The sequence below is a fragment of the Scardinius erythrophthalmus genome, assembly GCF_964197995.2.
Source record: "Scardinius erythrophthalmus genome assembly, chromosome: 2".
Lineage (NCBI taxonomy): Eukaryota > Metazoa > Chordata > Actinopteri > Cypriniformes > Leuciscidae > Scardinius > Scardinius erythrophthalmus.
Genome location: NC_138222.1, coordinates 6,755,733 through 6,773,338, shown reverse-complemented (window position 1 = coordinate 6,773,338; position 17,606 = coordinate 6,755,733). Strand labels below are relative to the sequence as shown.

Here is a 17,606-nt window from a genome sequence, read left to right as displayed (position 1 = left end):
ATAAAAAGTCACCTTTAGTTAGCCTATCTTTTAAAATGTTTTTATTCTGTGGTGGAAACAAGCTTCCATAGCAAACAGCTCACAAATAAAAATAAACAAGATAATGGCAAAAGGATCATGGGAAGTCCATAAAATATCCCAACATCCTCCGATCTCTAAAAATGTGATAATCCATTACACAAATGCAGGGCCCAGGCTTTTTCTAGTGAACTAGAGCAGCACAAGGTTATAAAATCACTTTCAGCTGTAAGACGTTTACAGACTAATATGTTTCGTCTGCAGCCATTCATTATTTATGTCTAACAAAGAATAGCTGAAATGCATGTGGGGTTGCATATTCATAATTTCGATTTCTCACACATGCCCAGCTAAAAATAACTCACCAATTATTGTCAGGCCCAACTAAGGCCTGGCTTCAGCCAAAGGTTAAACGTCTTTATGTCTATAGCCCATTTTAAATAAGACCTGCGTGGTTTTCATGCTGCATGTCTGTCATTGTTACATGGGGGTGACCCCTGTTAATGGTTTGTAAGCAATTCTTCACCTTAATCCTAAGCGGTTCCCCGCACACTACTGCTGCTACATGCCATTAGTGAGATGACAAGCATTGTAACCACATGAGGTAATGAGAACAGCTTGCTTGGGTTGACTCAACATGTGCAGCGCTGAGTTAAGTCTGTACTACATACCAATCCTCTCTCAGGTACATAAACACATAAGTTATTAATGTATGACATGAGGTAAGTTGTCTGTGCCTGTTGCCACTTTAATTGGAGCATATTTACATGAGATGCATCTTGCAACAAGTAAGTTATTTTCTTATTTTAACTATGTCCAAAATTACCAATTGTTTAATATCCATAAAGCATTAAGAAAGCAGAAAAATATGTTAGAAAGGAATGATTATGATATGCCAATGTGCTGCTAAATAATTCTATTTTTTTCCCGTAATGTAAAATTGACATTTGTGTTTGTTTTTGCAGAGCAACACGGCTTACATATGCTTTCTGTTCTTTGTTGGTTGGCGCAATGAAAAAAAAAACAAGAGACAATGTGTGTGATATATTGTGCTCATCTGACACTGTAATAACTACAATACTTCATGACACTCATCACAACCTTTAAAAGAGATCCTAGACCTTGTCTAAGCAATGGCAGGCTTCAACAAACATGTGTTTTTGAGGGTAACGTCTTGACTTAACCCAAATCTGTAATTTTGTAATTATTAAGCTCTCATTAATAATTATTGAATATTCTTTTAATTATTATATATTAAACAGTGGTATCAATCGAATAGATACCTGTGCTGTGAACTGCTTCATCAATCACTTGTGATGTTCCCCAAGGCTCCGTGCTGGGACCAATATTGTTTACGTGTATACTTCCACTCAACTATGTGATTCAAGAACACGTAACATCAAACATGTACATTTCTTATTGCTATGCAAGAAAATGTACACTTTCTTTAGCTAAATACAGAAAAAATAGGTTAGACATGCTCTGAGTTTCAAGGTTATAGTGAAACTTATAGATTTATACCAGCATGTCCAAGTCAGTAAGATTTACATATACAGTAGTCAACATTTGAAGTGGATCAAAACCTTTCATCAAAGTTATACATGAATTTGAAACAATTTTGAACTTGTTGTAGGTTTAACTTTTTTGATCCACTTCAAATGTTGACTACTGTATACTGAACAGCCTCTGTGATATCTCTATTTTTATTTTTACGTCTCATTAAAAATTGTATAGTCTTGCATTTACCAATATTTAAAGATTTTTTCAATGTAATTTGGATTGTGTTATTATAGAATTTCTATAGAAACTATATAATTGTTTTCTATATTTCATTTTTTTATGCTTTATGGGTTTTTATTGTACCTATCATTATTATGTATTGTGAACCACTTTTTGATGCTAAGCAAATTAATATTTACTATAAAGTATTATTATTAAGTTCTTAATTCTGAGATTCTGAGTAGTGCTGACACGGTTACTGGGGAATTATTTAAATTATGATTCAATCTGTTAAAAAAAAAAGTGTTGGCTATATAATAGCAAACATCCCTTGAGTTTTTCAGTGATATAATAGACATTTGTTTTGGTTCTTTCAGTTTGGTTCCTTTCTAGGACTTACTGCATGTGTCATGACATAGCCATTCCTATTCCACATTTAGAAAACTTCTCTCATGGTTACCTAATGTGTCCCATGGGAGTATGACAAGGTTATACACCTCCCATAGATCACTTAAACTTCAGGTGGACCATGCTTGCACCATGATGTTTGGCACCAAACCTTTGTCTTATTTCCTCAGTCTGACCTGATAAACAAAGACCGAATCCCGGAATGGCATACAACAATAAATCAATAAATCATATGATCATAAAATGGTGTTGTGTTATAAAAAAAAAAAAAAAAAACATGAGAAATGAGTTATAGAATTTACTCTCTGTTTTCCTAATTAAGTTAGGGAATCATTTTCATATGATAAATGAGAAGCTGGGAAAAGATGTTGGCTATATGATCAAAAATATCAAAGTTTTTCAGTAGACAGGTTGAGTTTGTTGTTTCACAACAGTGCCACTAATGCATCAGATTCAATGAACAGAAAAGTTTGCAGTGGCCAGTTAGAATAAAAAAATATTTATTCATATTGAATCTTTTTATTTTTCTCTATGCATATTCCACAGAAAAATTCAATTAATTAAAATATATACAAATAAACATTTAAGATCTATATTGGGTCTAATAATTAAGAATAATAATTGCTGATTAGTTTTAAGAGTGTGTGAGAAACTGTGTTTTGAGTCTCTGAACATCATATAATGAAACATGTATTTACTTTGTCGAAGGTGGCACGCAGCCTGACCGCCATAGCCGTACATGGCACTAGTTCTACAGCGCTGCGATCACAGCGGTCTCGACCAAGGTGTTGAAAACTGAATTAGTGGGGGGGCGATGGTAGTCATGTGTCGTCATGTGCATGCCGGTCTCCATCAAAGCATGGATGACATCACCATCAATAATGCAGATAGCTCATCAATGACCAACGGGAGGGGGCTTGTGCATATAAAAAGAGGAAGGGTAGTCCCAACACACAAATACGACACCGGACAACACATGGACCCTCTCAGTACAGCAGCTACCAAATACAAAAGCAGTCAAATAAAGACTTGGTAAGTTTAGAGGCCATTGCCTCGCTGTCATAGACATTATAGAAGAAATGAAAAGTCTCTTTACTATAACTCACCCAACAGGTATCACTATGTTACCCATACGTTCTTTGGAGAAACCCGTGCTTATCATTGTGCTGTGGGGTCTTTGCAGTTTGATGTATCTGGAGGGGGCACCACTCAGGTAAGAGAGAATAGGATGCAACATATTGGTCTGAGATGTTGGTTGTTTTGTGATCTCAGTTCAAATCTGACCATGTCTCCATGTCTCCATCTCAGCAAGAGGTCAATCAGTGAAGTTCAGCTCATGCACAACGTCCGGGAGCACAAGGAGATGTTAGAAAGACAGGACTGGCTTCAGCTGAAGCTCAACAATATCCTCATCCCCTCATTAAATGACTCCCAAAAGGAGCAAAAGGGGAAAAACAACGGCCCATCTATCAGACGTATAAGAAAGGGGGAAAGTGCGACCTGGATCTGGAACTGATGTTTTGGAAAAGCTAATGAACTCTAAATAATGAAAAGTGTTTTCTCAGTAGCATCAGTGCAGGAGGAGGACACAGTAAGTGTCAATTAAAATATTCTGCTGTACTTGGAGAAAGAAAGTGCGCTGCTTTACTTATGTCTATTTATTTATTTATTTATTTTCAAAGGGTACTTTTATTTATCTGTAAATATCTGTTGTTATTTAGATATTAAAGTATAATGTTCAGAGTAGGACATACAAAGGACAATGTCTTAACCTTGTAGTGGGCCTATATGCCTTCAGTCACTGGTTTCGCTACTGTGTCACTATTTAAATGTTTGTTTGTTTGTTTTTTAAAGAAAGATTTGTACTTTTTTTAGACATCCAGCAATTGCACTAAAATGTGGACCAACTGGATATGTTTATATGTACACTATATTATACACAACAAACTAAGACAATTTGTGTTGCTCTTTCTTTCTTTCTTTCTTTCTTTCTTTCTTTCTTTCTTTCTTTCTTTCTTTCTTTCTTTCTTTCTTTCTTTCTTTCTTTCTTTCTTTCTTTCTTTCTTTCTTATTGTTAGCAACTTTTCATCTGATCAATTAAAAACAAAACAAAACTCATTGACCACGTCACACAGTTCTCGCGATACTTTAGTGAAGTCGCGTTTCCTGTCAGCAGTTGGTGGAGATCAAATTCGCATTTTCAGGAAAAGCTGATGGTCCTCTTCAAATTTTAATGGTTCTTCTTTTCATTTTACCTTACGGGAGAACACCAGTATTAAATTATTTCACAAACTATGCTCACGATACTGTAAAAAGGTAAGAATGTGTATAATTTTTAATCTAAACGGCTGTTGTTTTGTTGGTTAGCTTCGGGGGCTAGCTAATAGTTCTGTAACGTCCGCTGAGGTTTTGTGTGTAAAAATGATCTCACTGCTTTACGCCAAACCAGACATATAATCACACATTTATGTATACATCCCTGTTTAATTAATGAGTGAAGTGTGTCAGATAGCGTTAGCGTTTTTTTTGTTCTTTTTCTTGTCATGCATCGATTCTCTGGCAGGATGACACACCATCAGTCATTGATTAGTTGGATGGATGTCAGTTCTATCGCTTTTGTTTATCAAATCAGAAGAGTTCTTAAAAACCATTTCAATAACATTATGAAACATGATACTTCAGTGGCCCTAAACAATATATTGACGCTTGGGCTAATTCTCTGGATCCTGAAACACACACACACACACACACACACACACACACACGCACACACAAAGTGTGAATAAGGTTTCATTTGTTAACATTAATGTATTATGAACTATCCATTAGCAATACATTTATTACTGTATTTTTAAATCTTTGTAACATTAGTTAATACAAAAACTGCTGTTTGTTCATGTTAGTTCACAGTGCAATAAATAATGTTAACAAATAGTCTGTAACTTTTGATTTTAATAATTTATGAGTAAATGTTTAATAATTTATGAGTAAATGTTGAATTTATGAGTAAATGTTGATTAACAAAGAAGTGCAGTTCATTATTAGTTCATGTTTACTAATGTAGTTAACTAATGTTAACTAATGAAACCTTATTGGAAAGTGTTACCAATAAAAGCAATGATTCTTATTAACACTGTAGTCATTTTATTATGTGTACGAAAAATAAAACTAGTTGGTGTTGTTTCTAAAACTTTACTGTAAAAAAATATATATTAAAAAATACCTTCAAAACATAACATATATATTCCCTATATATATATATATATATATATATATATATATATATATATATATATATATATATATATGCTTAAACATGTTATATCTAAAGCAGTGACATAGAAATGTTTTAATGATGGCCTCAAGTGTCCAAAAACTTTATTTGCATGGCCGAACATTTCTGATAGCAAAGGAATGTAACGTAAAAGAGACTGATGTGATAAAGCAGTTAATTGGTGGTTAATTATTGACATTATGTTACATTGTGGGGACTTGAGGACATGACCAGAATCACATGAGTTTAGTGAAGTGAGTTCAGATTACTCACACACTGCTCAGGATGATAAATGAAGCAATTCTCTTCCTTGTAAGTGTTTACTAAATCAACTCGTTTATCTACTTGTGTCTGTCACTTAACCTTGTGGTTTTGGCTTTAACTGAGACTTTGCAGGCTTTTTGACATTAACAATATTTGTATTTACTGCACTGACTCTTTATCTAGAATTGAATATTTAGCTTATGGTACTTACTTGGCACAATGTAAGAATGACAAACTGGCCACGGGTTTATCAGAAGTCCTCAGCTATGTTAATTGGTCAGTGCACGGCTCAGAAAGAAAGGGGTGGTCTCTCTCCCTCCCTCTCTCTCTCTCTCTGAATTTGGTTTATTTTAAGGGACTGGTTTAAATGGACAACTATCTTTGGAATTTCCTGAACATTAAAACCCCCAGAAGTGCTGTGCACAGAGGGAGTGGTTCTGCAGACAAATGTCTGATTCATATCCCGTCTTAAAGTGCCCCTATTGTGTTATTTTAAAAGCTCATAATTTTGTTGTGGAGTCTCCTACAACAGAATTACTCGCCTGATTCTCATCGTTTCTCACTGATACGCTACTCAGTTTGAGGCACACTATGAGATGTTGCTGTAATTCCTCATCCTCACCATCAGCATTAAAGGAACACGCCGACTTTTTGGGACTTTAGCTTATTCACCGTATCCCCCAGAGTTAGATAAGTCCGCCCAAGTAGCAGTGCTTCGCCTTCTGAGAATATAGTTCCCAGTATGTATGCGGTTAGAAGATGGCTGTGTCTCATGTGACCTTGTTATTTGCACACGCTGTGACTATACAAATGTATACCTATGTAAATAGGAAAATGTTGGTGTTATTTTGTCACTTATTGTGAGCAGTATGCTAGCTGGAGCCATTTACATCCAGTCTTTGTGCTAAGCTAGGCTAGCGGTGGGTGCATCAGACAGAGTTACGACACGCATGGAGATGAGAAGGGTATGTATGGACTTATCTAACTCTGGGGATACGGTGAATAAGCTAAAGTCGGCGTGTTCCTTTAACAAGTGTATGTTCATCAACAAACCGATGTGTAGCTTAGCCTATATTTCTAAGTTATTGCAGTGCACATGCAGGAACCGTATCAATAACAGCGCATATGTTAGCCGAGCACTATGTAACATTAAAGTTTGCTAAACAAATCTTGGCTCCATGCTTAATCTTTACTCAAAGTAGTAAGAATGACAGACATTCTGAATTAATAGACAGAGTTTTAGGTAATAGTGGCTCACAACTGATTAGCAGAAGTATTTCAGTAAGACAGTAATAACGTGAGTTAGCCGGAGACCTACCCAATATAAAACACAAAACTGCGTATTTTGAACAGCCAGCAGAAAATATATATACATCAACAATTATTCATTCTTACAGGTTGTGATTCTGAGGAGCAAGCTGGTCCAAATAAACTGGAAATGTCTTATCTAGTGACGTAGAACCGTAACACAGTGGGATTTGAATTAGAGACAGGACACGTTTAGGCTGTTCAGAGTTGATTCTTTCTTACAATAACTTTATTTATCATGCACTTTTGACTTTACATCTTTGCAGAACGTTTACATTCACAAACAGCTATAACTACACACTGCATGAAAGAGAATATTCAGAAAAAAAACATAATAGGGGCACTCTAATGGTTATCTAATGCGTTTTAGGATTACATATTTTGACACATAATTTGACTTTCAAACGTGTCTTTACCATGGCAGAGTGTATCAGATTGTAATAGAATGGTACTTTGATCTACCACGGTACTGTATGCTTACTTTAGCATGGGACAAGTCCAAAAACCATGGTCGTACAACAGTGTGCTGCTTTGTTCACTTATATTCTACAGGTGTGTATGCACACAACCAGTCTGTTCAGTTGTATGACAAACACCAGGGCCCGTTTCTCCTGCGTATTACACTCATGAGATCCAGCTGAATTTACCCCAGGCACTTCCTGATCAACTGGAACAGAAGCTGTTCGAACACACACCCTGTGTGTACACACACCCTGTGCGATCGGTCTCATCTGCTGCCCTATTCACTCTGTTTATTTGGATATTAGTATTTACTGACTGTTAATATGCTACACTCCAGCCTGAGCATCTGACATGAACAAGGGTCATGTAAATGTGGTGGTGTGAATTACATTAAAGGCTGTTTTGGGAATGTGTCAAAATATCTATCTATCTATCTATCTATCTATCTATCTATCTATCTATCTATCTATCTATCTATCTATCTATCTATCTATCTATCTATCTATCTATCTATCTATCTCTATCTATCTATCTTTAGTATTTTTGTTTACTAAACCTTTGGTTTTTTTTATATCTTTTTTTATTTTTTTTATTTCAATGTCAGTTTTAGTGCATCAAGTTAAAAGTAAATGAAAATGTGAAATGTTTTATTTAATGTTATTTAGTTTCAGTAAAATTTATTTTATTTCAATTAAAAAAAATGTTTCTTTCTGGTTTTAGTTAACTGTAATAATAACTGGACTCCGCTTTGCTATGCAGAGATGTGAACAATCGTGACATTAGCTCTCTATGGTGACGTGGGACCCATTCCACCTTAAATTACACTGGGAGTCTGTTCCTCTCTCGAGTCGCTTGACTCTGACACTGAGTCTTGTATTCAGAGTTGTTTCTCTCTTTTTCCGCTTCCTGCAGTGGCCAGATGTGTTAGTCTGGACTCGAGACTGTCCAGGTGAAAATGAACATGCATGGTGCCAGCGGTGGCTGTGACCGATCCAGAGATCGAAGGCGTTCCAGTGACCGTTCTCGGGACTCTTCGCACGAGCGTGCAGAAGGCCAGCTCACACCCTGCATTCGCAACGTGACCTCACCCACACGGCAACACAACAGCGGTGAGAAACTCTCTTTGTCGTTTAGCTGCCGATTTGGCTGTTCATATAAGTCCCGTGGTTTGTCATCATGTTGTGTGTCACGTGGGCAGATCGCGAGGGCGGCTCATCTCGACCCAGCAGCCCCAGGCCTCAGAGGATCTCTCCCAGCAGCAGCAGCAGTGGGGTGGCCAGCAGCCGTAACAGTAGCTTGTCCAGTTCAGAGGGCACCTACAAGAGCATGGGTGAAATGGTCTTCGTCTATGAGAACGTCAAAGATGGAGCCCGCAGCGTCCGCACATCAGAGAAGGTCACGCTCATTGTGGACAACACTCGCTTCGTGGTGGACCCCTCGATTTTCACAGCGCAGCCCAACACCATGCTGGGCAGGTTAGGAGCAGACCGCTCATCTGATAAAGGGTTAAAGATCACCTCATAATTTTGATTGTTTCTACTTAACACCCTTTATGTCGTTTAAAACGTGTATGAAAATGTTGAAAATATTTGTGACCACATTGCATTTGCAGTGGAAATGCTAATCTGACTTAAGGTGTCCCAGAAAATAAATAAATAATTATATGCATGCATATAGACACATTTTTAATATCAAACTTTTTTTTTTAAGACCTGCACAAATAAAATTAATACAGCATGTCCCTACAGAACAAACCCATACAATCTAAAAATAAATCATGTATCTCAGATTCTTCTACTTAAACCGTCACACATTTAACTGCACAATGTACAAAAAGACATGTTTTATTCAGTTCAGCTCATAAGTTTACATAACCCATGCAGAATATACAAGATGTTCATAATGAACAAAACGAGGGATCATAAAAATGTAACAGTACTGTCCTGAGTTAAGCTGTTTCAAATGACAGATGTCTACACTCGACAAATCAACTTTTATACTGTGTTGATGATCAACTGGATGGTCAGCGACTGTTTTATGTTTGTGATAGTTGTTCAAGAGTCTCTCGTTTGTCCTGAGCATTTAAACTGCCCATCGTTCAATCCTTCATATCCTGCACTTTCTTTGATTTTCTAGCATCTTCTTAGTAACTATGAATATTTCTATGATCCCTCCCTTTTTTTTAAGCTTATTAACATATTTCATATTGTGCAAAGGGAATGTAAACTTATGAACTGAACTATACATATATTTTGAAACTGGTTAATGTACTAATATAATGCATACAAATTAGAGGTTGTACGATATTGGATTTTGCTGATATGATCATGTTTGAAGATTACACATTTATGTAATTCAATTGTTGCCTTTTACAGTTTAATAATTACTATAGGATATTTTGTGATTCCTGTTTTTCCTTCCCCAGAATTTAAGACCACGTAAAATGACAATGAAGATTTTTGTGACACTTTTTAAGACTTGTGGCCTTAAATTTGATCAAACTAAATTGAAGACTCTTTGAGAACCCACAGGAACCACAGTTACTACTAGATGTAAACCAGTGATTAGATCTTAATGGCAGGTCTCAGCAGGGACTATTTCCCAGAATCTCTGGGCTGTTTTTGTCGTCCATAGAAGGAAAGCAAATGGGACTTACTTTTAATATCTCTCTAATATCTCAAAAAGAAAGAAAAAAATGAGGGCGATGAGATGACCAAACCCTTTAACTTGTCTCAGACTTAAAATAATGTGTAATCTGTCTATTTTTGATCAATCTTTTCCATTCTCGTTTCTAAAACACGTTTGTTTTTTCTTGTAGAATGTTTGGATCTGGACGGGAACACAATTTCACCCGGCCCAACGAAAAAGGAGAGTATGAGGTGGCAGAGGGCATCAGCTCCACTGTGTTTCGGGCAATTCTGGTGGGTTTTTTGTCACTGTATATCTTGTCTTCCTACTGTCTCTCTGCACACAGTAAAGCGGGTCACACCCCGGGTGCTGCAGGCAGACAGCATGTGGCTTGCATGTACAAATGAATGCACTAATTTTGCAATACTTTTTTTGTCATTTTAATGTCTTAAAAATATTTAACGCAATTAACGCAGCTTCCGTTTTTTACTGGCATCCTTTGGCTAGCGTTACATTATGTGATCACGCTGTCATTCATTCAAGTGCTTTTAAACCATTCAAGCGTGATAAGACACAAAAGTGAACTCCAATACATACTGGTGCGATGTCTGTAAAGTGGCTTCAGAGAGCAGACAGAAATGCAAAATTGTTTTAAATGAGTTAAAAGTCTTAAATAACTGTAAAGAGTTGAGAACATCGGATGCGTGTCAGATCCGCATCATCTTAGTGACGGCAACCTAATAAATCAAACAACAAGACAAAGAGAAAATCACTCACTGCTCTTGGCTGGATCACTTTTGTAGCTTTAATATTCGATCTGTTATATTTGAAAGGCACACCTAATTTATGTGTTCACTTAAATTAAAAGTTGTAATATTTTTTTATTAAATATAAAAAATTATGGCTCAATCATACTGTAATGTTGAATGGTTATAATTACTTATTTCATCTCAAGAACTTAAGATCCATTTACATCAGTAGCAGTATTAGTATTAGTACTTAGTAAAGAGATGCCATTTAGCAAATATAAAAAAATACTGTCTTCATGCTGTTTCTACATTTCAGTGTGAAATTATACAATATAAAAATAAAATTATAATTCTAATTTTAATGTTCGGTGCATTTAATCACGATTAATTACAGAAAACCGTGTGAATTAGTTACTTTTTTTATCGATTGACAGCACTATTCATTTTATTTACGATACCTGTGCGTTTCCCTACCTGTGGCGTCGTATGGCGTGATGCTTTGTGTCTGATGTGTGACCCACTTAACAAGAAGCTACATCACTCACAAATTCTAGGCTCTGGTTTCAAATAGAAATATTTTATTTATAAGTTCTAATATGACGACTTTCATCACGTGGCTTTATTACACCTCGTCACTTTATGCACTAAAACGGTTGTCTCCACAAAACGGATGTGAATCCGATCTTCCTTTCCCACGTCAATGAAAGCAACAGATATGAGCTTCATTTTATTTATCATCAGCTAATTTCAAGATCAAAGACCACAATAGGAGAGAGAGCAGCATCAGCACTGGTAAGATCATTTAGTCTCACTACTTTTAATGAAGATGATTGTGTGTTGAGCGTTTGCGACAGTTTGCACATCGGCTTGCTGAAGATACTCCGCTGCTCATCTGCGGCACGTGTTGCAGTAGCGCTGTTATATCCGGCTATAACATGCTCTCATACGTTTATTTTTATTTACATTTTGGGAGGAGTGAAATTTACATACATGGTTTCAACAACCAGATGCATTTACACTGGTCTAGTTTCGTTTGGAATGCATCTCAAACCACTTTCTGAAGTGGTTTGATTGATCGGATTTAAATCCTTCTCGAAAGCGTTTCGGAGGGCGTTTACGCCTGGTCTTTTCACGATCGGATAGCCATCCCATCAGAGAAAACGCATGAAGAAACCAGGTGTAAACAGGCCCAAGGAAATCCCTAATTGTGTTTAGATGGCAGAACAAAACTTGTTAATTGGAAGACGAAGTGATTTGTATTCGTAAGTGAATATTTAAGACGGGTCTGTGGTTTGGTCACAGGCTTGCGCCGTCGGCTGCTTCGTCTCTGGGAACATCTCATAATGAGCTTCCAGCAATGGCTTTTAAATAATGCTGTTAAGTGCAGCATAAGCCTGTCATCAGCTTTGCTGTAATGATCTTTGGCCACAGTGTCTGTTATGTGTCTCAGGGCAGTGAGTCTACAGTGGTACAGCAGCACAAAAAACAATCAATAAACTCAGAGGAGTGCATTCACTGACTAGCAATCCAGAGAGAGGATGTGTTGAGCATGAGAGCTTTAACAGAGAAGCGTTCAATTTGCAGGACCAATCTGAACCGCAGGATAATAATCACTAGAGAGGATAAGGAATGGGATTTGGACTCTGTCTGGTTTTGAACCTGGATCACCTTTGTGAGCCCTTCGGCTCTAACGTGTCATGGGCACGTGGTCTACTGCAGATGTGTCTGATATTAAACTTCTGACTGGTTTTCTGCTAAAAAAATTAATTTAATGTAATGGACGGTAACCAGTAAAGAGCTGATATTAAAGTTCAATATTTTTCCCGTCTAAATAAATAACAAATAAAAGCTAAAATGAACCATTTAAAATGCTGTAAGAGAATATACAGCATTATAATGTAAATTGGACACTTCAGAGTGATGAAACGCATGAATGAGAATATAAAGAGCGTCATAAAAAGTTAAAAGCACAATATAACTTGAACGAATTTGGTACGTCCTGGATCTTAAAAAGTGTTAAGCACAATGAGCAGTAAAAAAACACGCTGACTGACACGCAGCGCAAGCGTGCAATCATGAATTTAGTTCTTTCACGTCTTATTGCGCTTCAATAGTTGATTCTGAACTGCCGAAATGACTCGTCAGTAATTCCAGTCTTACATATTTGCTTAAATATACTGTGTATATATATATAATTAACACATTTTTCTTAAATATATACATGCATGTATGTGTATTTATATATATATACAAAATAATGATGCACAGTGCACACACATATATTAAGTGAACACAAACTTTTATTTTGGATGCGATTAATCGTTTCACAGCCCTACTTCCTATCACAAACATACATAGGTTTGTAACATGTTTGCATAATGTCCACCTATGGCCTTCATTGGCTACTGAACAACGTCTACTTTGACTCGCTCTCAAACACCGTTCGTGTTGTCGACGTGTCGAGAAGATGCAAAAGAATGAGGACTCAGGGCTCGAGTTGAAATTTAGATATGGTAATGGTCGTTTTGTTTCCAACACACGCTGTAAGCGGTAGACCAGTCACAACGGACTGGGCCATCTGACCAATCAGAGCAGAGCAGGATCTCAGAAAGGAGTTTAGCTAGACTAAATGAATCCTTGATCGTTTCAGACACTGTGAGAAAAGAGGTGATGCTGCAATGTATATCATCAGAAAATGAAGTGTTTTTTGACTTTGGATCATGCATGTAAACCTGTTGTAGGAGACTCCAAAAACAAAATGAAGACTACCTTCTGTAATGGCATCTTTTGTGTTTTCTGTTCTTTCTCTAACTGGTAGGATTACTATAAATCTGGGATAATCCGCTGTCCCGATGGAATCTCCATTCCTGAGCTAAGGGAAGCGTGCGACTATCTGTGCATCTCTTTTGACTACAGTACTATCAAGTGTCGAGACCTGAGTGAGTAATTCCTCTGCTTCTTCAAAGCCCATTCTGATAATGTCAATGTCCATGCCAGTACTGGGTTCTGACAGCTGTGATATTTTACCCGTGTTCTCTGCCTCACAGCTGGCAGATTTCCCCACTTTGAACAGGTGGTTGTTTATTGACCCAGTTTGTCTCGTCAGGTGCCCTGATGCACGAGCTGTCCAATGACGGCGCCCGGAGGCAGTTTGAGTTCTATCTGGAGGAGATGGTGCTCCCTCTGATGGTGGCAAGCGCTCAGAGCGGAGAGAGGGAGTGTCACATCGTAGTGCTCACAGACGATGATGTGGTGGACTGGGACGAGGAGTACCCGCCTCAGATGGGAGAGGAGTATTCACAAAGTAATCACACACACCTTTCTGGATTATCTTAAAAACATTTCATGAGTGTTTTTTAGTGATGCACCCAAATTATTATTATTTTTTTTATAATATTTTTTTTTTAACTGAAACCAAAATTAAAACTTTCATTTAGCTGAAATAAAATTCCGGTTAAGGCAGTTTTATATAAAATTTATATATATATAATTGTGTTTTTACTCCAGGTCATATAGTTAAAATGTTAACATTTAAACTAAGGCTGTAAAAAAAAATTATATTCAAACATAGGATACATTAAATAATGAAGACATCATTAACAGGTTAAAGTAAAAATTATATTTTTGTTTTGGTGCCTCACTGGTGTTTTTATCTGTGACAACAACAAATATACTTCTTTTGTCCCTTTTACAGTTATATACAGTACAAAGCTGTATCGTTTCTTCAAGTACATTGAAAACCGTGATGTAGCCAAATCAGTTTTAAAAGATCGAGGACTTAAGAAAATTAGGCTGGGCATTGAAGGTAAGAATCCTATTTTCACATACTATTTAAATTTATTTACTTTTGAACAATATTATACCTATTTAGTCAAATATGCAATCTTATTTTAATAATTTAACCGGAAAGTTCACCCTAAAATGAATGTAGCAGAGGATTAAATATGGCAACAAGTGTCAGGTTTAACAATTAAACCTGAGAACCAATGATGTTCATTGTCTTCCAATCTGACACTGTCATGATATTGATATCTACAAAGCAGACCGGCTGGTGGCCGATATAATCACGTTGTTCTATTAATACATGCATACTACAATTCAATTATAGCCAATGATATGCACTAAAATTTGCTGAAATGAAAAGTGAACTTATTTATTAACATTTTCTCAAAACCTACTACAAATTTTAAAACCAATGATTTACTAGTATCCAGTGATAAAGCGGACTCAGTAAAATTAGGTCAAGACATAATGGCCAAAACTTAGCTGATACATCAGTATCCACTTCTAGTCAAAAGGGGCCATATTTGATTTGTACGTTACAGTGAAGGCCAAGGTTCTGCGTGAGGGAGAGTGTGATGACAGAATTTGATGTTTTTGGTGAACTTGTCCATGATGGTTATGTTTACATATCAGAAGACACAACTTTTGAACATCAAATCTGCATCTGTAGGTTATCCAACATACAAAGAGAAGGTGAAGAAGCGTCCCGGTGGTCGACCTGAAGTCATCTACAACTACGTCCAAAGACCCTTCATCCGCATGTCCTGGGAGAAGGAGGAAGGCAAGAGTCGACACGTGGACTTCCAGTGCGTGAAGAGCAAGTCCATCACGAACCTGGCAGCGGCAGCGGCAGACATTCCCCAGGACCAGCTTGTGGTGATGCACCCCGGACCACAGGTGGATGAACTGGACATTCTTCCCAACCACCCTCCCCCCGGTCACCACTACAGCAACGAGCCCGACCCCGACGCCCCGTCGCCTGCCGTCTGAGAGCGGACGCCCCTTCACCGCATGCTCAGCATGAACCAGAGACACTATAACCAGATTGCCTTCTGCACCTCCTCCACAGCCTTAGAGCCTCAACTGTCTAGTTACTGTATTTAAAAAGAAAAAAAATACTCCATGGACTTGGGATGCTGGCATGGTCAGTGCTCTCCCGTTTCGTCTTCGCTGTTCTCTTTTTTTTTTTTTTTTACTTGACCAAAGGAAATTTATTTTTGTTTGTTTGAAATGAAGTTAGCAACCTCACTTATTTTGTAATTGGGCCTATTATATGATTCTAATTATTGATACTGTCGTTCTTTTACATTTGACTTATATTATTAGCGCAAATGAATTTAATTATTATTAATATAATGAATTTCCTTTCACTTGATGCATTTGGGTTTGGTGCCACTTTTTCTTTTGGAAAGCTCTCCCCTTGGTCTCCTCAGGAGGTCCGTTTGCCTGGTGAATGAATGCAGTGGTTTTTTTTAGCTGGACATTAATTTATCTGCTCAAGATCTGTCTGTTCAAGCGCTTGAAAATCATTGTATTAATAAAGATATATAATGTAATGTGCTATGTTTGATGTTTTGCTGATGTCAAAGACGGTATAGATGAAGAGTATTTTGTTTCTCAAATCCTCTGCAATATAATTGGCCAGAGCCATTTTATTACCTGTACTCTTTTGCACACAACTTCACAATCAGGTTTGGGAATGCTTAGAATTCAGATAAAAATGAGTTTTACGGTAAACACAGAGAGAACACAATTTCTAATTCAACATTTTACAACAAAAATAAACAGATGATGCTTTTTTTTCTTCATCTGAATGGTGTACTCTCACATGAAATGAAGACTGCACTCCAAATAGTTTTCCATAAAAAGAATATAAAGAGAAAGAAAAACTTTTTATTTAAAAAAAAGTCACTGCCCTTTTGTTCATTTAAATCATATACATCCAGATAAAATAAATCATACATGTTAGAATACATACATCTATGTTACACAACAAGTAAATATGCAGAAACACAAAAAATAACTGAAATGCTGCATATAGAAATCATCTCTAAGTTGGTTGTTTTTGTTTGTAGAACTGACATGTGCTCCATTCTGTCCATTAAAACAATATCCTTGCACTGATAATGGTGTGTTGTAGGGCGATGGTGCGAGAAGCCATTTCCTTGTCCTCAATGTAAGTGAAACAGTAACAAGATTTGACACATTGGAATATACAGGTGTGGAATGGGATTGTGGACCAATGAGATTTTGCTATGGGTGGAGCTACCTGAGGCATTGAGACAAAAACACCAAACTGTCCAGACGTGTTGATTGTCAAAGTCATGGCTGGTTAGAACGGGAACGGGACGGAGTGATGTTGCAGGATACAGTGTGACAGGTGGAACAGATGATGGGTGAAGTCTCACAGCGGCCAGGGTAAGTCGCTGAAGTCCACTGGACCCCCGAGGCCCGCGTCCGCCTCCAGCAGGCTCATGATGATCGCCATCGCAGCCTCATCATTACTGGGACTGCTGGAACCGGGCTCGTCCGTGATGTCACCCATACCAATGTGTGAATGATCACCTGCGGATCAGAGGAAGTATTGTGTCAAATCTAGTAATACTGGCAAATCAATGATCAAGTAAGTCTGGTGCTCTTCAGTCATTTTAAAAAAAAATATTTTTTTTTATTGCTTTTATTCTTCCTCGGAATGGTACGAAACTTGGTAAAAGTTTTGGCACTTGCTGTGTGAACACACAAAAAAGCCATGGACATAATTTGAACAGGTTAATGGTCACGTCCACATAGGAAATGAATGGGAGACGAATGTCACCATGTGAAACCTTTTGGTACTGCGGCCAAATAAAATCTTTTTTGAGATATCAAGCTCATATTTTGAACACAACTTGTTTAGATTTATGGCTTTGCTTTTTATAGTAAAACATGTTTTTGAAAATATATTTTATATGAAAATTGAAAATTTTCATTTTTCATAACAATAAACAAAATTC

The 17,606-nt window shown here is 37.1% G+C and overlaps 3 protein-coding genes across 12 annotated transcripts in view; 2 read left to right on the top strand and 1 right to left on the bottom strand.

Annotated features, from left to right (window-relative positions):
- Window positions 1–3,266: 3,266 nt before the first annotated feature.
- On the top strand, window positions 3,267–3,661 carry pth1b (parathyroid hormone 1b; the record flags this gene model as incomplete). The annotated part of the gene is made up of 2 exons (XM_081358364.1): window positions 3,267–3,358; window positions 3,454–3,661. 2 exons carry the CDS (start codon window positions 3,267–3,269, stop codon window positions 3,659–3,661), a joined length of 300 nt encoding a protein of 99 aa, XP_081214490.1.
- Window positions 3,662–4,281: 620 nt separating this feature from the next.
- btbd10b (BTB (POZ) domain containing 10b) lies at window positions 4,282–16,468 on the top strand. 2 transcript variants are annotated; one of them, XM_081359512.1, is made up of 8 exons: window positions 4,282–4,461; window positions 8,366–8,562; window positions 8,652–8,928; window positions 10,272–10,374; window positions 13,649–13,769; window positions 13,937–14,134; window positions 14,525–14,635; window positions 15,284–16,468. In XM_081359512.1, the coding sequence occupies exons 2-8, from the start codon at window positions 8,409–8,411 to the stop codon at window positions 15,601–15,603; spliced, it is 1,284 nt and encodes a 427-aa protein (XP_081215638.1). In that variant the 5' UTR covers window positions 4,282–4,461; window positions 8,366–8,408; the 3' UTR covers window positions 15,604–16,468. The 2 variants fall into 2 exon arrangements, with proteins under 2 accessions (XP_081215638.1, XP_081215637.1); XM_081359511.1 differs by having other exon boundaries at window positions 4,291–4,461; window positions 8,652–8,958.
- The window catches only part of bmal1b (basic helix-loop-helix ARNT like 1b), a 28,209-nt gene continuing 27,068 nt past the window's right edge, over window positions 16,466–17,606 (bottom strand). For all 9 annotated transcript variants that reach the window (XM_081359502.1, XM_081359501.1, XM_081359505.1 and 6 more), the window contains one exon: window positions 16,466–17,178. In XM_081359502.1, the coding sequence (XP_081215628.1) occupies window positions 17,018–17,178 (161 nt within the window). In that variant the 3' untranslated portion in view covers window positions 16,466–17,017. The remainder of the gene's footprint in view (window positions 17,179–17,606) is intronic.

Bases quoted from the DNA above. Each gene is read 5' to 3' on its own strand.
- btbd10b (XM_081359511.1), top strand. From the start codon at position 8,409: ATGAACATGCATGGTGCCAGCGGTGGCTGTGACCGATCCAGAGATCGA. The intron at 8,959-10,271 runs GTTAAAGATCAC...TTTTTCTTGTAG, and splicing joins GACCGCTCATCTGATAAAGG to AATGTTTGGATCTGGACGGG. The intron at 10,375-13,648 runs GTGGGTTTTTTG...TCTAACTGGTAG, and splicing joins CTGTGTTTCGGGCAATTCTG to GATTACTATAAATCTGGGAT.